The sequence below is a fragment of the Rhamphochromis longiceps genome, linkage group LG2 (assembly GCF_057381845.1).
Source record: "Rhamphochromis longiceps isolate RC_006_pf linkage group LG2, R_longiceps_female_GT1.1, whole genome shotgun sequence".
In the NCBI taxonomy this organism is placed as follows: domain Eukaryota; kingdom Metazoa; phylum Chordata; class Actinopteri; order Cichliformes; family Cichlidae; genus Rhamphochromis; species Rhamphochromis longiceps.
Window position 1 is genome coordinate 5,588,375 of NC_140558.1, and position 21,000 is coordinate 5,609,374.

A 21,000-nucleotide genomic window follows, 5' to 3' on the forward strand; every position below is an offset into this window, starting at 1 on the left:
CCTTTCATGTGCTCAAGTACCACTGAGCAAGACCATGATCCTGCAGTTTCTCCCAGTGGTGAGCAGCACTCATGGCAGCTCTGTTACTATTGGTGTAAGCATGTGAATGAGTGGAAAAGAAGCATAATGTCAAGGGCTTTGTAGAACACAGCTAACATTTAACAGTGCCTTTTAACTGCAGAACATTTACTAGTCACTCTGGTCTGCATTAAAGCAGAGAGATTTAATGTGTTCAATTACCTTCACTTGTTCAACATCAACAAATAATGTTTTGAATATCTACCAGGGAGCAAAATGAAAATGCTCCAAAGCTTTCAACAAGGAATACTTTTGATGAGGTAAAGCTTTTTCTTATGACCTCAAGAGACTTTCCTGTAGCTCTCTTCTAATTTCCTCCAAGTTGTCACGTGTGAAAACGTGACCAGATAGATTGTGTCAATTACAAGGATGCTTATTTCAAATGGACAGGAGGGCCTAAGCTGCTGTTGCTCTAAAGTAACAGTCAATTGATGTCATAGATTACTTAAAACCCCCTTAAACTGCAATTTGTGCAGCCTAATAAAGGCACGGACCATAAATTAGTGATGCAGCGGTTCCCACTGAAACCGCTTAATCTTCCTCAATAGACTGTAGTTATAAAACCAGCAAACAAAATTGGAACACAAACCCTACAATGCTCGAGAAAGAAACAGGGGCAACTTTATGATGATCATCACTTACAGCTGCTTCGTGTAAACCTTTAATTATTGAAGAACAAATATCAAACCTTGTTTTTACAATGTCTTATCCTAATGCTAGGATACCGAGTCTGAGGATCTCAGAAAAGTAATGTGATTATTATTATTTTATTTATTATTATTATTATTTATTTATTTATTTTTTTAAATGGTGAACAGGGTATCATAGGATTAAAGAAAAACCCTCATAAAACACTATTTAAGGCTGAAAGCATTTTAGCAGTGCGTCTCTAAAAAAAATAAATATTAAAATAAATAAAAAAATAAAGCACAAGGCTTTCCTCAATGAATGAACACCATGCCAAAAAAAGAACATCATGAAGCAGCAAAGTTAAGTTTGGACACAAGAATCAAACCTTTTTTTTTTTTTCCCCTGAAATCAGTTTCTTTCATAATAGACATTTGCAATGCAGGGAAAAAAAAGTAACTTCTCCTAACCCACTGTTGAGTGCTTTGGTAGAGGCTTTAAAACATTCTGACAAGTTTATAGCACACCATGTTGACAAAAAACAGAAAAAAAAAGCCACTGTACAAGTTTATTTACATTGCCGCTCTGTACATTTCAGAAATACCAGGCAGGGATTTACATTAAAGGCACCGTTTCATCCAACAATATTCATTTTGTCACAAAAATGTGGAATGGAAATAACTGTTTGCATTGTTTAACAAAGCTTAACCATGTTCTAGAAACAAATACCGTGCAAAGAAAGTGAACAGCCCGGCTGTTCACTTCAAGAAACAAATGCTGTATAACACGCATGTTTTGGAAAACACATGCACCGAACACATACTTTGGCCAAAGAAAATAAATTTTATCTATCATGGAACACTGATGTTGATGTCCTTACAGAGATGTGAAGTTTTAACTCTTTAGACACTCACATGAACCCCCCCCCCCAAAAAAAAAAAAAAAAAAAAAAAAAAAAAAAAAAAATTACAAATATATTGCACAACATGCTTGGGTGGCGTTTCAAAAAAAAAAAAAAAAAAAAAAAGAAAAGAAAAACCCCACCGTGACTTTAGTGACACCCAAAGTGGGTCAACGGCAACGATGTCAGTATTGCCTTGCTTCTACAGTGAGTAGCCTCTGAAGTCAACGCATTACTTGGATTTGTTTAATTTTAATTCCAATGTAAACATTTTAAATCCCTATGCCGTTACTGGAAATTTGCTACAGGAGTACAGTACCAGTTTATTAAACTACATGTTTTTATTGCATATGCCTTTAATGTTGAGTACTTTAACAAAAAAAATAGCTAAAAATACACCAAATTATTGAGAACCAAATGGGGGAAAAAGGCATCTTTATCACACAGTCTCCTTAAGTGTCCCAAACATGTGATAAGTGACCAAAAAAAAAAAAAAAAAAAAAAAAAAAAAAAAAAACAATTTTATCCCTTTTCCCCCAATGTTTTCCAAAAGATCGAAGTTACATTCACTTTAAAAAAAAAAAAAAAAAAAAAAGAAAAAAGTCTATTTGGAAACACAGGAAGACTTGGTTGATAATCCTTGGATCCTCAGGCAACAAACTTGTTCTTGGTTGTTGAGCCACTCTTTGTGGCCGTGTCTGCATGTGACTGGTAACCAATGATCACTTTTGGTGGGACGCCTAGCCTTTCTTTATACACACGCCTAAAAAAAAGCAAAGACATTTTACATAGTAGCTATGAGACAAACTCAGTCATTTAAAAAAAAAAAAAACAAAAAAAAAAAACAAAAAAAAAAAAACCCCACACATTTGTTATATCTTCCTGTAACAGGCTTCTTACTCCAAGACTAATACTATATGATACTACAGATCATTCTGAATCATACTTCTAGACAGAAGAGAGAAAAGACAAAAGAACAAAAACTTGCACAACAGCATCTAATGTGCTCAGATTTTTTTCCCTCATCTTTAATTGTGGCATTTTCAACTTACCCTATGTGTGTGATGGCCTCTTTATTTTCATAGTCTGTAGTCCATATAGCCATCTTATCACCTTTGGCTCTAACATTAATGACAGCTCCACAAACATCGTCACTGTAGTCGTCAAAAGCTTCTCCAACAAGACACAGGAGCTGCAGGAAAATATGAATTTTTAAAAGATTTGTTATTGTGGACACATGTTTTTGTTTTACATGCAGTTAGTACCTGAAAAGTTGTGTACTTAGCATTCACTGGCTTGTCACAGTTGTGGTTTGCTATTATAAAAAAAGACTGCTACATGGAACTCATCCTTTTATCTACACCCATTTACACTGTACATTCCTATTGCCATGTGTCAAAACATACACAGTGTACAAGGCCAATAGATGAAAAGAATGATGACTCTGTTAGAGCAAACAAAAATACAAGAGGGCGCAACATACCGTCTCCAACCAGAACCGATCCAGGTCTACTTTACGTTGCTGCTTGGACAGAGTTATCAGCCAGCGGCCGCCTCGCCGGTTCCTTTCATCTTCCCACATGGGCTCAATCCCATCCTGTATTCAAACACAAGCCCACACCACATACATCACTGTTGCAAACAAGTCATCAAGAAATTAATACATTAACAGACAACTAATGTATTAACTAAAGTCACATGAAGCTGAATTACTGAGACACGTGTATGCTCACAACTACCCTCATCTATGACAGCGGGGAGAGGAAAAAAGACAAAAAAAATAAATAAATACTCTATTGTGGGATTTTAAATTTTGGAAGGTTTTTCTGTTGAAAGACTGGATGAAGCATTTCAATAAACTGAAAAGCTGAAATAAACCAGTCAATGCACACGGACTACGCCATTTGTCAGCCTAATGCAGAAGATGCTCCTTTCCATTCTGATTATTCGATAGGTGGGGTCCACTTTCAGTGTTTACTAAAACAACTTTTGTGAACCAGAGAATAGGAAATACCAGAAAAATGTCATTTTACATGGGGATACTGCAAGTCCTGAAAGGGACAAAAGCACTTCTTACCTTAAATAAAGAGTAGTCACAGCCAGACATCAAGTTACTTGACAGCTGAATGTGATTGTATAATCTAAGAAAGAAAGCATTTTTTTAAAGAAAATTAATTTCATGCATCACCAGCAACCCACAGCTCGTCTTGGCACAACACACAAAAAAAAATAAATTCCTATTTCATAGACTCAGCATATGACTGAAGGCTGCGCAGGACAAACATAAACATCAAACACTGTTAGTTAAGTTGTAGAGAGTCTATTTTGTTTTTTCAACTGTGAGGCTCATATTTTGTGACAAGCTGGATTTGGCAGTGTTAGGAAGGTTTAGTCTGTTGTGATGTCTGGAACAGAAGACAACACAGGAAATACTTCTCTCTCTCTCTTAAGGAGAGAGATGCCATCACAATAAGGCGTCAACTCTGCGACAAATAAAATTTACAGTGGTTCATAACTTCTAAGGGTCACCATTGGCCCAGAGACTACACTATAGGATCTATAGTTTAAGGATGGGCATGCTTTTTTCCAAGCTTAGTATAATGAGCATAGCATATGAATACATGCAACCTCTCCTCAACGAATAGGCCAATTTGAATTTCATTGAAACACACCAACACAAACAGGAATTATCATCAACATTTTTGCTCAAAAAAAACAAAAACCAGAAACCCATCCATACTATAATTCTAGCTTTGCATTTAAGTCTATGATACTGAGTGGCATGAACTCAACAAGTAACAAAAACGTACGCCCAGAAGTCCTCCACAGTGTCAAATTTGGAGATGAGACGAAGGTTGGCTTGCCACGTTTTGCTTTTGTCATTCTTGAAAAACCAAAGAGCCCACCTGGGAAAAACAAACAAACAAACGTCTTACTACAGAGTATGACCACATACTGTCTACATTTGTCAGGTTGGTAGTGAAGAAAAATTTGCAAACTTTTACCACCTCACACATACTATATAACAGCAAAATTCATTTAAGGAGACTCACACTACTGGAATATAACAGTTTAACTGTCTTCAGTATTTTTGCAACTGTTATACATAAGGTAGAATGATACATGAATGTTATAAGCTGTATCGATTTATACTTCTACAAGAAAAGACAGACGTGGATAAATGCTTACCTGTTTTGTAGTGGGTGTTTGATGTACGTTTCAGGATTCACAACCTTCTGAACAGCTGTTTCACATTTCTCAGTTTCACCATTTGCAGGAACGGAATTTGACACCTAGAAGAAAAAGAAGTGCAAGTTGTTTTGGTATTTTAATGATTATAACCAAGTGTGTGCACACGGTGTCTGAGAGGTTTAGTAATTTAACGTCTTACGATATTTTATCGTTTCAACCCATGCCACATTATGCTATCGTGTCTACATGTTCAGGGCCTCTTTAGCCCTGTTGAGTGCTCCACCTCCCCGTGGAACCATGCTGACGTAAAATGGCTTGAATCTACAGACTTGTAGCAAACTTGAGAAAAGAAATAGGTTTTCTCAAAGGGTAGCATTTATTATCGTTTGCCACTTTAAATTGCATTATAGAGAAGATGTCTAGCTCATTCTTAAACACATTTCCCCACACTGACCAACATTTGGTTTCCAGCTAACGTTAGCTGGAACCCACGAGAGTCGTTACCGGTGTCCTCTCATTCATACAAGTATCTGAGTTCAACTCAGGGCACCGACCGGGGCATATACCCAGTCAACGCAGTGTTAACCCGGCGTAAACGATGCTTTAAAAACAGTTACTGTAAATGGTCTTACAAGCAATATTGCTGATATTAAGATTTTAAAAACAACTGCCTATAATTTACTACGCTAAGTTGCTTGGCTAGCGAGTTCTGTTACCTGTCAGAAGTAAAGTTTACAAGATTTCTCAGACTCTCGATTATTTAGACTAAACTGTCGCCTAGTTGTCTTTTACCGCTGGTTAATTAAATACTCCATAAACGTGCTGTTTGAAAGATAAAGAACCACATATAACCTATTCTAGCAAAGGGACTCACCACCAGTGCGGTCGCCATCTTCTGGAAATCACTTTGAGTTTTTCGCCGTGTGTTAAAATAGCTTGGATTGGGTCGTATGGTAAGCACAACACGCATGCGCAAGCAAATACGTACAAAATTAAATATTGGTTCAACGTGTGAGGGGGAAAAAACGTCATCCTCCTTCAGGTTTGATAGCGTGGACAGTGGTTAGTGGAAATAAACTCTGAAGTGATACGAACGCACTGAATAAACTGTATTCATAATAATTATGTACATTACGCGAAAACAGAATCATCTTATGGTTAAGACTGAATATTTCACTGTAGCAGTGGGAACTTGTCGATGTTTTTCTAAATAACAGTTTGATATGGACAATTATTCCTAAAATGTGTTGTTGCATTTAGGAAAATCAGTGTGTGTATGTGTGTATATATATGTTCTTGTGTTTCGACTATGCATGCCTCTGACCCAAACAGCCTGTCAGTTTATACAGACCCTGATGCACAAGACATTAGAATATCGCAAAGGCAATTTTTTAAATTCATTTTGTACCTGTATAGGAAAAAGTATGACGTCCATTGTCCATTATATGATACACAAGAACTGGAAATATGAGTGAGTGACCTGTGAGACCATATTGCAGTATGTAAGCAACATTCTTAATTATTAATTTATTTCACTGTGGTATTATCTAACAGGTGCTTCCAAAATATAACAAATATTGGTGCCTTTATGTAAATTAATGATTAAATATTGCCATCTTGATATTAACCAACTAAATGTCACTGAAAGACACTGCTCAAGAGCAGCCAACAACCAACAGAAAAGCAGAAACCTTTGGTTTTACAGAGGTTTTAATTGAAATGGATCAGTCAAACATATCTTACTGTTAGTAAAAACATCTAACAGTCAAAAGTACACTATCAAAACAAGTGCTGAGAAACAAGTGCTTTAACTATGGCAGGAGACTCTTTAAAAGCTGGATGTGAAGGATGTTTCTTTCAGGCACTTCAGAAAGTCAACACTGTGCGGATACTGCAATGAGAAGGGGAAAAAAAAGAAAGTTAGGCTAAGGATGCACGGCACTGCAGTTCAACAACAAAATACATTCACTACAGAGCCACTTCTATAAATTGAATTTCTAATGTGCACTGTTTTTCCACACCTCTTTCCAGCATGCATGAGGTCAAATCCCTCATTGATCTTCTCAAAGGGCAGTGTGTGGGTTACAAACTCATCCACCTTCAGCTTCTTACTCATGTAATCTTCCACCAGTTTAGGAACACTCTCCACACTCTTCCACCCTGAGGGTGAACAACAAAACCAGTTTTACAACTGCCAATATCAGTAAGGCATGACTGAACCATTTTACTGAAAGTGTTGAGGCAAAGCACCAATTACATAGATAAAATAGATAAATAATAGGTCTTAATACAACTAAAAGAAGCTACAAAACTTAACATGCTGAATCTATGGGTTTAAAAACAGCATATGCATTCCAGTTTTCACATTAGCCAACAACAATAAGGCTCATAAAATACCATTATAGATTGTGTTTTCATTACAAAACAATGTGTCCTATCTGACTCCACTTAATAAAAGGTTATGCTTATAAAAAATACACAAAATAAAGACGAAAGCTGCAGCCAGACAATATTAAGCACTTTAAAATAAATTCTTTAACTCAGGCCGTTACCTCCAAAGGCTGTGCCTCTCCACACGCGACCTGTCACCAGCTGGAATGGTCTGGTGGAGATCTCCTGTCCAGCTCCAGCTACACCAATGATGACACTTTCACCCCAACCTTTGTGGCATGCCTCCAGAGCAGCTCTCTGACACACACAAAAAAACCCAAACAACAATAATGTTGTTGTTTTTTTAAACTTACCTTGTACACTACTTACAAAGTTACACCACAGTGCTATAAAAATTGAATTCTAATGTGCACTGTTTTTTCACACATCTTTCTAGCATGCATGAGGGTCATGCATGCTGGTGGGCCTGAGTCTCACCATAATTTGCACATTTCCAATGCACTCAAATGAGTAGTCCACACCCCCATCAGTCATCTCCACCAGAACCTCCTGGATTGGCTTGCTGTGGTCCTTTGGGTTTACAAATTCAGTGGCTCCAAACTCCTTGGCTTTTTCAAACTTATCAGGGTTGATGTCCACACCGATGATCCTGGTTGCTCCGGCAGCCTTGCAGCCCATTATAACGGCCAAGCCCACAGCTCCAAGGCCAAACACAGCACATGTGGAACCAGGGTCAACCTGAGTGAGCATGAGGTAGAATACAAATGTGAAAGTTTAAGTGTTGTGCCTACATGATAAATAACCATATAAACAATAATCCAAGTATGAACTCTAAAATAGATTTGGCCTACCTATTGCTGTTCTTATGTTTTTTAAGTGTGTGTGTGTGTGTGTGTAAAAAACACACAATAATTGAAACATGGATCTTAACAGTTGCCTCCTTTATTATTCTTTCTGTAAATACCTGAATACATCATTTAAAATTGAAGGACCTGCTAGCACATCAAAAACTATTTGTGTGAAACTGCAAACTAAGAAAAAAGAATCTATCAACTATTTTCTTATTACTCTATAGGTGAGACTGCGACAAACATGTAAAAAGATTGTGAATATTCCAATGAAATCTAATGTTTTGCACGATGTCTTTGCTGATGAGCAGCGTCATGTCATTCCCACCTTGGCAGTATTAAGAGCAGCACCATATCCTGTAGAAATGCCACATCCGAGAAGGCACACTTTATCCAGCGGAGCCTTCTCATTCACCTTGGCCAGAGAGATGTCAGCCACTACAGTGTACTCAGAAAAGGTGCTGGTCCCCATGAAGTGATACACTTGCTTTCCCTTGCAAGTAAAGCGTGATGTCTTATCAGGAAGCAGACCCTGACCCTGGGTTACTCTGCAGGGTGAAGGGGGAAGGAAATGTGCAGATTAGCATGATGAAATGTGCAAAGAAAACATAATCTGTTCTGACTGAGCTTTTGTTGCCCTGTGGTGGGGCATCTTTCTTTAATGAAATTGTTATCACAAAAGTAGACTTCAGCACCTCAAGGTTACGGAAATAGGCCTTCATACATTACCTAATTTTCTGGCAAAGGTTAGTCTTGGGGTTTTTGCAGAATTTGCATTCACCACACTGAGGCACATACAACGGGATGACAGTATCACCTTAGAAAAAGAACAAGACAAAAACAACCCACATGCAACAAATATTTATTCCTAAGTATACCAAGAAGTAAAATATTAAAGTTTTAATGTTTTGTTTGGCAGTTGTTTACCTGGCTTGAACTTGGTAACACCTTCGCCAACACTTTCAACTGTTCCAGCACCCTCGTGTCCCAAGATGACAGGGAAAAGCCCCTCAGGGTCACTGCCACTCAGCGTGTAGGCATCTGTATGACACACGCCTGTAGCAAAGATCTGAAAGACACAGTGTCACTTAAAGTTCACGTCAGGCACGGCTGCTGGATGGAAGAGTATAATATTAGTACTACATTTAAAACATTATGTTGAATTGAACTTAAACCTTATTTATGAAAAAAAAAAAAAAAAAAAAACACTGACTAATTTAACATGTGGTTTCAAACCTTAAAAGCAAAAGCCTGGGGTTGATGGGATTGAAAGAATAAAGAGCAAAAACAAAGTGTTTATTTTTCTGCTTATCAAATAACACTTTCATAGGACTCTTCCTTGTTTATGCACAGCTCTTAAGCTCTCTTAAGGATGCGGTCTGGACTTTCAATGATTGCAACAGCTTCATTCTTTTCTTTCCACCCATTCTGAAAAGCCATGTCCAAACTTCTAGCACTGTATAAATACTTCAGACAAGCAAACTGCCAAAAAAATCTGCTTTAATAATGGAAGCTACACTTGCTGATGATCCTTTAATTAAGTGCATTTGATTAGCAGCACCCGGCTGCTACTTACCCTCTTAATTCCTATGGGAATAGTAAAGGTAGTTTTTCAAATGATTGCCTAGAGTCCTATGAAAGCTATTTATCACATGACTATAGCAACATATCTTAAAAGAATACACAAATACTGAATGAATCTAAAATGAACATAGTTTTGTTTTGTGTTTTTATTCAGTTGCAGTCAAGTCAGGCTTTAGATTTATGAACGAGTCTGATGATCTGAGTTACCTTAATGCGAACTTCATGGGCCTTAGGTGGGGCTACCTCCACCTCTTCAATAGAAAGAGGTTTCCCTGGCTCCCAGGCAACAGCTGCCTTGCACTTGATTACCTGAAGGCAAAGGACAGTATTTTTCCATGTCTACATGTGCATGTTTTTCCAAGTCAAGTGAGTAGCTGCAGCTGTGGGTTGGCTCCAGCTTTACAGTCCCTGTGGCAGATCGAGCTAGTTGCACCCAGCGTAGTTAGCCTTTGCACTCTGTCAAAGATTATGCATCTCTAAGATTCTTCCTGATGTTTGCTTTAATAGTATTCAGCCTACATAACCCCCAATAGCGCCGTCAGTCTTGATGCTTTTTAAACCATGCCATCACTATTATCACTATGGCTTTTAAGTGCTGCAGCTACTTGCAAAAAACCATTTGTCGCTGACCCACCAAAGTTCCCTGTTAAGTAATCGAACAGTGATTCTTTGTACTTCATTCAGAGCAAATTAATGCGTGCATGCTAGCTTACAGAACTTGCCAGGTTTACAATAAACTTGAACTTTAAGGCAACTTTACGACTAATGCACAAACGGAAACTTTGTTTGTTTTGTTTGTTTTTTCATATATTTCTTACACAGTCTTTGTGAACAGTACTCACTTCACCAGCTGTCTCCATGCTCGTTGTTTCTAGAGAAGAAGACGGGCCACTGAGCAGCCGTAAAGGAGTTAACCTTCGGACCAATCAGATACGAGAACGACTAGCGTACGCATGACGCATTTGGGAGCAATGAAGAAAATAGGCCAAAAAAGGGCGCTTAAGAATTTCAAATAGTTGCATGCTGCTGGTACTACTTATGTTACTACTGATAATAATTTTAAAAAAAATATTTAAAAAAATACTTGTGAATAAAACGAATTAATAAATGAAAACATGTAGGCTGCAATCTTTTATTTTTTAAACACTTTTCAGAAATAACTTCAGTCATTGTTGAATGTCATCATTGACAGTGGGGACTTTTGCTTTTTGGATGCTGGAGAATATGTTATGTTTATCTTTAAAAGTTTACTGATATATTTGTACAGTTGGAATAAGTACTAACTCTGAACTTGAACATCTTAGTACTTCGTGTTAAACTAGACAATTGTTAACGGTGCCAGTCAACATCAATAATAAATGATGTTCTTGACCAAACATGCTTCAGGTGTCTTTAAAGAGTGAGCAGGATTACAATGCAATTTGTGTTTTGAATTCTGTTTTTATATTTCATTTTCACTCACTTATGGCAGTTAAGCAGCAATTTCCTCACATACCGTACACACTTTGGTGTTTTCAGTCTGTATTCTGTGTTTAACCTCGTCATATTTTCCTAATATCAGAGTTTCCTTTTTAAAATCAGTCACTCTACTTCCAGTAGTCTTGTCCTTGTTTCTGATTGGTGAGATACTGCCAGCAGCACCTCCTTCATGTAAATAATGTTGATGATGTTAGGATAAAAAAAAAAAGCTAGATAAGGAAATTATCTTTGATATGTTGAAGCTTGTTTCAAAGTACAGCACACTCTTCCAAATCTGCTTTTAAGCCTCAATATAAATCTAAAAGTCAGAGTCACAAACCATTTGTTTCAGCACTATATGAATAATTACTTCATTGGTGTTGTTTTCAATTTAGCACCTTTATTATTCATTTTGCACCTTTTTAAAAAAAAAAAAAATAAAATAATTTATTAGAATTGCTTTTAGTCCTTATTTAGGCTCGGTTGTTTAGGTTTGATTCATCCAGAACCCAGGGTTGATTGAATGCTGTCCAGCTGTTACTCTGTTACACTGAGAAACTCACAGGGTTTAGTCTGAGACATAGATCAACACACTGTGCCCAGATACAGGAAACAAGATTCACACTGAACAAGCTGAGTTGGCTTTTGTAACATGCCAGACTCATATAAGAAAGATATAAAAATGTGAGTTTCAGTTATTGATTTTTTTACCTGCAAAAATCAGAAGGAAAGAAGAATCCTACTACAGTGTGGGAAAAAAAAACAACTAAGAAAACTTCTTTCACCAGTTAAAAAAACTGCCAGTTAAACTAGCAGTGAGGACAAAGGGCCTCCTGAACCACTCAGATCTGCAGCAGTATGCCACTGCTGCTCCTCTGCCCAGTCAGGAGGCTGTGGAGCGGGTGTCTGCTGTTGTCCATTATAGCTTTCATTTTGTTCAATGTATCCCTCACAACCACAGTCTTAAGTGTCCAGCCTCCTGCCAAGCACAGTTGGCTTGCCCACCAGCTGGCTCTGCGCCTTCGTGTAGAGCATCAGTGTTCAGTGACCAGTAGAACTTCTCATCCAGTGGGACACCCAGATATTTATAAAAGTGCACTACCTCAATGTGCTGCGCAAGTATGGACAAGCCAGATGGTCCAGCCTCAATCTCGTGAAACCGTCACCTGCATCGTTTTAAGTATATTTTTGCTTTTTAAAAGCATGCCAAACAGAAACCACAGACTAAGCCCATAACACATCAATGAATAAGACACGTTTGTTTTTGTCACTCAGTGCATTCAAAACAAGTCAAAAGAAGAACATGATATCGATCACTTCCTCTTTTGAGTTTCCCACTTCAGTCTTATAAAAAGAACTGACAAAACTGTCCCCAAGTCACAAGTCATCCAGTCCTACTCATGCAGGACAAGAGATACGTCTTCTTGCCATTACAAGGAACCCAGTATGAGCAGAAGGATTCTCTCAGCCTTAATTTAAAAGGGTTTTGAAACATAACCTCCACTGGTTTGTAACTTGAGTTAAATAGAGCATATTTTTAGGTGACTTATAAGCAAGGAGATGCCCAAAGTAAGTAAAAACATAGTTGTGCCTGGTTTTTTTTGTTTCTTTTCTTTTAATTTCTATGTGGATAAAACTGCTGAATGATAAAGAAACAGCCACACAATTACAAAGCACATTTTTTAATTGAGGCATTTGATTGCAATGGTAACTCTTTATATTACAAACTACCAATGTTTTTAGCTGAAAACACGTCTGACATCCTGCACATGAAGACATTTGGACATGGAGGTTTGTGAATACGTTCGAACGCCTGTCATTCTTCTCACAAATATACAATAATCCCCACAAATGACTCAAAAAGGTTCCAGCTACAAGAATACATTTTAAATACAAATCTTGAAGATCCAGCAATCTTCTAAAACTGGTAAAAAAAAAATTAAAATAGAACAGGAAAATCAACTCTACAAATAGAGACAATCTTCATATGAGTCCAACAGGCCAGGATCTGACACAGATCATAACCTTTTAGCTGCGAGAGTGACCATAAGGATGTGATGGTCACAATGAACCATCAGAGTCAGATCATCTCCCACCTATAAGAAAACAAAAGATCAACAAAGTTCAGACATAATAAACCATGTGTCACATCAGGGAAAATAACCAAAACATTGTAAGACGATAGAAAACCTGCCAACCTCTAAATCCACGTCCACCACCGCCACCTCCTCTTCCTCTGAAGCCTCCTCCACCACGGCCTCCTCCTCCACCACGGCCTCCTCCTCCACCACGGCCACCTCCACCTCTGCCTCCTCGAAAACCACCTGAGACAAAAAGAAAGTAAAATTAATCAAACTACTCTTGCATGCATTAGGCTTTTTCCATTTTCAATCTACAAAAGTAAATACTGAGCAAAAACTGAGCAGAATTCCTAAAGAAAAACAAAAATGTCTGTTTTGTTATATATTCTAAACACGTAGCCAGAAGATTAAATTAAAATGAGAATGCCATCTTACCTCCACGACCACCACCCCTTCCTCCACCTCTGCCTCCTCTTGGAGGCCCCTTTTCTCCTGGTGGCCTCGGGAGGAATCTCTGCAGTGGTAGTAGCTTCATCGGATCTATATAAAACTAAAAGACAACATTTTGGTTAGAAATCTAAGATATTAAATTAGTCACTAGAAAAGTTTAGTGAGACATTTTTGGTACCTTTTGTAGTTTCTTGAATGAAGATGCCTTCATATTTTCAGAAAGTTTTACTGAGAAATACTGCAAAGGTGGGTTAAGGAAGCAACAAGAACACTGACAATGTCAAACAGATCCCCTACTCAATCAAAGGTTTAGAGAAAAACAAAGACAATAGAAAGGATACAAAGTCTCTGAGTTGGCCAAATATCTCATCGACTTTTCCAATCTGCTCCTTGTTTTCCAAGTACACTGGGGCATTGAAATAGGGAACCTTGTTTTCCTCTGTTGTGCACTTGCAGACAATGTCATCTTCACATGGATGCATGAACTCTCCCACTGCTGTGAAGACAATGAAACACAGTTAAAGTTTAAGACGTGCAATACCATGACTGACACCCAATTTAAATTTCTGTCTGGTTATAATACGTCAGCATATGCTTGACTGCTCTGCAGTTCACTTTATGGGCATCCAGCACAAGGTTTCTGTAAGTCTGAAATTCTTTGGAGGCCGAGGGAATAAATGGGGGTTAAAGGAAGTGACCCAGAATATATGCTAAAACAGAGACTTTGAGGCACTAGAATATAAACATATAAAAACAAAGTTCAAATAAGTTGGAAAAAAATTGTTTTTGAACAGCCCAATGAGTAGAAACACAGATACATCTTTAACAATATTACAATGTGGACTTAAAAATATATTCCATGCACCCTAACTCCTGGTACAGCATGTCATATTCACATTTTGTGGGATGATCATTAAATATATAAAAGATTGTCTGTAATGCAGTTTGCATTTAAACACTTACATATTGCTCATATTATTATTACTATTGTTACTACTACTATCACCACTACTATTACTAATATTATATAACATCTTTTTGGTTTTCTGGTGTTTTTGGGACAACTTGGAAACATGTAGTTAAAGTTAATTAATATGAACTGGATCTTGAATGCCTCATGTAGGTGACACACGGTGTATTAATTTCATACTCTCGTCACATAGAATATCTACTGAAGTTCACCATTCACACACACCCAAAGGTCCACCGTTGTTTTAGAGTTGCCTGCTAACACTGACTGGAAACGTATGCTTCAGTGGGCAATGTACATAGCCGCAGACACTGAGAAACCCTATAATGCAACCTACCCTCATAAACTGACATGCACCTCCCCAGAAACTTAATTACATGTCACATCAACACTGCCCACTACAACCGTGAATGGCCTGTTGAATACCTTTGATTTCTCCTATGCATTTCTGGCTACTTTTTTGATGCAGTGCTAGAATTTGTCAATGACAGAATAACAATGTAAGGATCTGTTAAAGGAATAGAAACCATAATACGGACTCACAATCGGCAGCAAATTCCTGGAGGGAGATTGCCAAAACTATTGGAATGGACACTAGGGTAATGTACAAAGATGTGGAAAAACTAGAGGAACAATTATAAAAATGACAAAGCATAGAGTGGCAACCCAGAAGGGGGAAAAAAAACTTTCTGGTATTTTTGTTTGTTTCTATCGTGACTGGCACCGCATGTAAACTGCCAGGACTCTACCACAAAGTAATTAACACAGTAAATGCTGGCTTGATAATGTCATCTTACATATGTTACATGGGCTTTACATAGATTCAAGCAAGATGGTGTGCGTGGACATCTGCATGCCTGCCTGTTCTTTTTGTTTGTTTTTGTGACTGCACAGACTAGTTCCTGGTGACTTTTCAGCAAACATAGAAAAGAAGAGACAGAAGACAGGCAACAGGACAAGTCTTGTTTTCCACATCCTTGGATAGTCTCCATCTTTGATGATGACAAAATTCTCACAGCCTACTCATCCACACCATTTCTCCATAACTGTGTAATGGTAATATTACAGAGTCAGTGTTTTGGCAACATCAAGACTGTTTACTTGTATCTCAATGGCTGAGAACTCACGCGAAGCTGTGGTAAAAGTTTAGCTTCACATGTGTATAAAGAAGCACTCGGTTTGGCGTTTTGTTAGAACTGGGCTTACCAACAACATATTCAGGAGGTCCATAGTCTTGCTGTCTGTTGAAACCCCCTCTTCCACCACCCCGTCCAAATCCTCCACCACCTCTGCCTCCACCGTATCCTCCTCCACCTCGTCCAAATCCTCCACCACCTCTGCCTCCACCGTATCCTCCTCCACCTCGTCCAAATCCGCCACCACCTCGTCCTCCTCCTCCTCCTCTGAACGACATTTTCCTCAAATGCTCTGTAATAAGAAATAACGAAAACACAAAGACGACACAGCTCACGTGATTTCATGCTTGAAGCTAAACACTTATGAATGAATTAGCCTGCCCATGATTCAGGCAAACTATGCCAACTTGGAAGCTCTTTCTTATGCTAGCTGAAGTCGTTAGCTCACGTTAGCATTACTCAGTCATTCAAAGTACGAAAATTCATCTGTTTTTTCTAACATAAACCAACACGATACGTAGTCGTTTAAAAACATACACACCGAAAAAGTGCGCAACACTGTTTTTGCACAAACAAAGAAAATTACTCACAAATTTGACCGAGTGGCTAGACTTCAGACCGCCCTGCCGAAATTCCATGCGACTACAACACGTGTGACCGTAACGTGCCGTAAAGGCACCGGGCAGTCTCGGAAAGTGTCGTAAATGCGCTGACAGAGCTAAACCATTGAAGAAAAACTAGAATTAGAAGAGGGTGCAACCTGTCTGCTGTTTGACTCGGTCAGTTCAACCTTACCCACTCAAATGTTGATATAATGTAACTCGCAGCTGTTTTGGTGATAAGTGAAGATTTAATTATTCCTTTATTTAAATTATTTTGTTTAAATACAGGCTGTTTTATATGAAGACAGCATCTGTCAACAATGGCAACAGTTGGAAAGGTAAGAAAAAAGTTGTTTTTAAGCTTTTTTTTTTCTTTTTTACTGTTTGTCTTATAAACAGCTACTGCTGCTTTTTGGGGGTTCTGCTTTTCATTCGAAAGTTTTCTGTCATGGAGAGTGTTCGTTGTTTGTTTCCATCTGTAACAGCGCCCAAACACAGTCACTCATCCTTGCAAACTTGTTTGTTTTGTTTTGGGGTTTCTTCCCCTTTAGGTGATCACATGCAAGGCAGCTGTTGCGTGGGAGCCCGGGAAGCCTCTTTGTATTGAAGAAGTGGAGGTGGCACCACCTAAAGCTCATGAAGTCCGAATTAAGGTTGGGCACAGCTCAAATTTGTCAGCAATATGACAATACATATGATTTGCATATGATTAATCTAATTTCCTGTTAGTGTGACTGTTAACCACAGACACTTCCACTTCCTAAAACTGTCACATCATTTGGCTTGTACAGGTTGTTGCCACAGGTGTGTGCCACACAGACTGGGAATACCTGTTTGAGACTGGAAAAGGGATGAAATTCAGACCATTCCCTTTGGTACTTGGTCACGAGGCAGCTGGCATAGTGGAGAGCACTGGCCCAGAAGTCACCAGATTCTCCCCGGGTAAAGTGCGCCACAACCAGTCAGATGACATTTGTCTTTTTTCTCTTTTTTTTCTTCTCAGACTTACATAATTGTTTTGCTGTTTTCGCAGGGGACAAAGTTATTCCTCTTTTTCTGCCATACTGTGGGGAATGTGAACGCTGTCTAAGTCCAAAAACAAATCATTGCAAGAAAAACTGGTGATTTTATTTCCCCATTTTTGAGACAACCACGTTTACTCTATTACTTAAAATGTGTTCACGTAAATACTGTTCTTTGTGGTTTTTAGGACAAATATGCAAGCTGGAATTTTGGCTGATGGGACTAGCAGGATATCTTGCAAGGGACAGCAGGTTTACCAGTTCCTTGGAGTCAGTTCTTTCTCTCAATACACTGTGGTCCCCGACACCTCGGTTGCAAAGATAAGAAGCGATGCACCGCTAGACAAAGTCTGTCTGCTTGGATGTGGTGTCTCCACGGGTTATGGAGCTGCTATTAATGCAGGCAAGGTTAGAAAACTGAACTCTAAAGGTTCAAACTAATACTCTTAGAACAGATGTGACGAAGCAACAAATTTGAAAAGATATATTGATAAACATGACAATATATAAACAGCCAAGCATATTTTAACCAAAAAAAAGGAAAAATTTGTGATATTTGTATTTGGAAGTTTTCTGTCTTACAATATGCTGCAAGACTGTAGTCATTTAATATCAACACTAGATGGCAGAAATGGCATGAGTGCCTCTAAGTTTTCAGGATAAGGTGTACATGTCAACTACTTTAATTTGTTACTTTATACAAATTCAAATAATGCAAAGTAGTGCAATTGTTTACACATTTGTATAACATGTGAAATAAATGTTCCTGTTTTGGCTGCATGTGGAAAGAAATCTGCTTTAAAAATTGCCAAAGTCACTGAGGTGACCCTTTGTGAATAAGGGAGCAGCCAAAAGTAGGTCCACACACACATAAATAAAATGACAAAATGACAAAATCAGGACACTTTTGTACTCATTTACTAAAAAGAAACCAACTAAAAATGAGTGGAAATCCTTGCATGCGTTATTTATTTAGACATAACTTTAATCAAGATTCACAGACCTGATAATATCTCATGTATGCGTTTAAAGGAATGTACTCTAAATGTTATATTTACTGTAAAAACTATCTGTGAAAATGCTGAAATGATCTTTAAGAATTGTTAGTTGACTGGCTTCCAACTTTTGTGCGTTCAGGTTGAAAAAGATTCCTCGTGTGCCGTTTTTGGGCTTGGAGCTGTCGGGCTGGCTGCTGTCATGGGTTGCAAAGTTGCCATGGCGAGAAGGATCATCGGGGTTGACATCAACCCTGACAAGTTTGAGAAAGCCCGACAGTTTGGAGCGACAGACTGCATAAACCCAAGAGATTACAGCAAGCCTATCCAAGAGGTTGTGGTGGAGAAGACAGGTGGAGGTGTGGACTATGCGCTAGAGTGTGTTGGAAGTCCAGCTATCATGGTGGGTGCCTCATTTGAAATTTGGCGTGCAATTGTTCAATGCAAATTAAGTCTTGTGACTATAATTGGAATACACTGTACAATGTCTTCCTTGTTAACCTAGATTTGATCTCTTTTGCAAAAGTGACACAAGTGAAACAGTTCTATAATGATACAAATACAAAATGATAATTAGCTAAGCAACTGCTTCTGTCACCCTAGAATGCTGCATTTGAGTCCACAAGAGATGCCTGGGGTACTTGCGTCATTGCTGGATGGACAGAGACAGAAGTAATGAGCATTTCAGTTGAAAAGCTTCTCATGGGACGTACCTTAAAGGGCACTTATTTTGGAGGTGAAGTAAAAAAAAATTACCATACATATTAGATTATTTAACAGCATTTCATAACGCATCAACAGGTTTATGGTAACTGGTGTAATTGTGGAATTGAGTGATGAACATAAAATTGAGTGTATCATCCTGAAAAACTGTCCCTAATGTTGCCCTTCAGTGCAAAATCGAATGTTATATTGGAGTAAAAAACCTTACTATTGGATTATTAATATTTAAAATGTGTTAAAAATTATATTACAAATGCTTTGGCATTAGAATTTTATTTTGTAATTTTTTTAGGTAAAGCATTAAAAACAATCATTGCTTGTTTTCTCTGATCAACATTCCTGAACCTAAATATTATTGAAGTACAATTTAATAACCCAAAGAATAACCCCAAAAAATAGAATCTGTAAAAAGTCTTGAGTTGTGCTCAGTTAACAAATTAAACAATCGATGAATCGTCTAAATTTCTGTCAAAATACCCATCAGTTTTTGGTTCCTGAGTTCAAAACGTATATAAGAAGAAGTTCAGTGAGAACAGACAGTTAGGTATATCCTACATAAACTATATAATCACTTTTACAGTTTGTAACAACACATTTACATATGTTTCATGTACTATGAGCACATCAAACTCACATCTGATGTGCACTGAACTGGCTGTGAATGTGTCCACAGGACGGTCTTACAACAATGCAATTCATATTACATGAAAACATGTTTACAAATTGAGCTTGTTAACTTTTTCTAAAGGGTGGAAGAGTGTGAAGGATGTGCCTAAACTGGTGGATGACTACATGAATCACAAGTTGAAACTGGATGAGTTTATTACGGAGAAGCTCCCGCTGGTTCAAATCAATAAGGCCTTTGACCTTTTAAAAAGTGGTAAAAGGTGAGACCTTTCATATGTGTACATAAACAACAACGAAAAAGTCTACTTAGCCATAAATATTGGGGCTGAATTGCTATATAGGGACAAAATTGTGTATGTAAGAAAAGTATTTTCAAATCTTTAACGTCTGTCTAACATGTTCTGTTTGGTTAAACAAATCACTAGATTCAATTTGATTGATCTTTAGAAATAATTTCAGAAACTTATTTCCCAGGACATTAAAATTTAAATACTATTTGGTATAGTGTGTCCTTAATATTTCTATTGATTAAGTATTTGATTACCTTGAGACCTTAAAACATCCAAATATTCACATTGATTAAGCTAGAACAGTGACTTGTGGCTTAAAAAAATGGATAATGTTTGTAGTAATGTCCACTGGATTGATTAATTGTATAAACATTGCAATTCTATTGTAGGATGGATGTTTTGGTTCTGTTGGGAATTGAAACTTCGATATTAATTCATCTTCTTCTTTTTATTTTCTTAGCATCCGCACTGTCGTCAGCCTTCAAGATTCTTAAACAAAGGATAAACCTTTAATGTCTGCTCATAAAATGAAGTATTCTGTCACTTTTATAACATTTTGCATTGTTTTTGTCATTTTTGTGTTAGTTTGACAATTACAATATTTTCCATGCTCGGCTTTGTAGGAAATGACATGCCACCATCTGCCACTAGATGGCAGTCGTGTAAAAGCTTTGATGTTTAGGTCCACTAAAGGCATCATCTCAATAAAAACAGGTTTTCAGTGTGCAAAGAATCATTTATTCATGTGGATTTCTGAGATTATTGTTTGTGTTTATCATGATCCATCACACAAAAATGTTTACTTCTTTTTTTTTTTTTTGTAAATTGGTTGTAATTTATAAATATACAGCATCTGCAGGAACATCAGGGCAATTTTTTTTTGTCATGCTTGGAAGCTGCAACGATGGTCATTCTAATCCAGATATCAATGTACAGCAATAGTTGTAATTAAATACCCTTGTATAGAAGGTGCTCTAAAAGACACAGGAACCAAGTAGCTGAATCTGTCATAAACCATGAAGAAG

General features: G+C 37.7%; 4 protein-coding genes across 5 annotated transcripts; 1 reads left to right on the plus strand and 3 right to left on the minus strand.

Annotated features, from left to right (window-relative positions):
• Positions 1–2,092: 2,092 nt before the first annotated feature.
• On the minus strand, positions 2,093–5,783 carry LOC146676856 (eukaryotic translation initiation factor 4E-1A-like). Its single transcript, XM_085415575.1, has 7 exons — positions 5,673–5,783; positions 4,796–4,899; positions 4,417–4,512; positions 3,684–3,747; positions 3,090–3,203; positions 2,659–2,798; positions 2,093–2,369 (listed from the first exon to the last, which is right to left on the minus strand). Exons 1-7 carry the CDS (start codon positions 5,766–5,768, stop codon positions 2,255–2,257), a joined length of 729 nt encoding a protein of 242 aa, XP_085271701.1. The 5' UTR covers positions 5,769–5,783; the 3' UTR covers positions 2,093–2,254.
• Positions 5,784–6,490: 707 nt separating this feature from the next.
• On the minus strand, positions 6,491–10,567 carry LOC146676857 (alcohol dehydrogenase class-3). 2 transcript variants are annotated; one of them, XM_085415590.1, is made up of 9 exons: positions 10,464–10,567; positions 9,829–9,930; positions 8,965–9,106; positions 8,767–8,854; positions 8,366–8,585; positions 7,667–7,927; positions 7,351–7,486; positions 6,820–6,958; positions 6,491–6,689 (listed from the first exon to the last, which is right to left on the minus strand). In XM_085415590.1, exons 1-9 carry the CDS (start codon positions 10,479–10,481, stop codon positions 6,665–6,667), a joined length of 1,131 nt encoding a protein of 376 aa, XP_085271716.1. In that variant the 5' UTR covers positions 10,482–10,567; the 3' UTR covers positions 6,491–6,664. The 2 variants fall into 2 exon arrangements, with proteins under 2 accessions (XP_085271716.1, XP_085271712.1); XM_085415586.1 differs by having other exon boundaries at positions 10,440–10,487.
• Positions 10,568–12,745: 2,178 nt separating this feature from the next.
• Positions 12,746–16,401, minus strand: gar1 (GAR1 homolog, ribonucleoprotein). The gene is made up of 7 exons (XM_085415613.1): positions 16,307–16,401; positions 15,787–16,008; positions 13,952–14,106; positions 13,789–13,848; positions 13,596–13,710; positions 13,278–13,403; positions 12,746–13,175 (listed from the first exon to the last, which is right to left on the minus strand). Exons 2-7 carry the CDS (start codon positions 15,992–15,994, stop codon positions 13,165–13,167), a joined length of 675 nt encoding a protein of 224 aa, XP_085271739.1. The 5' UTR covers positions 15,995–16,008; positions 16,307–16,401; the 3' UTR covers positions 12,746–13,164.
• LOC146676859 (alcohol dehydrogenase class-3-like) lies at positions 16,370–20,724 on the plus strand. Its single transcript, XM_085415600.1, has 10 exons — positions 16,370–16,495; positions 16,607–16,656; positions 16,870–16,971; positions 17,110–17,260; positions 17,352–17,439; positions 17,529–17,748; positions 18,478–18,738; positions 18,939–19,071; positions 19,807–19,945; positions 20,436–20,724. Exons 2-10 carry the CDS (start codon positions 16,639–16,641, stop codon positions 20,467–20,469), a joined length of 1,146 nt encoding a protein of 381 aa, XP_085271726.1. The 5' UTR covers positions 16,370–16,495; positions 16,607–16,638; the 3' UTR covers positions 20,470–20,724.
• Positions 20,725–21,000: the final 276 nt, after the last annotated feature.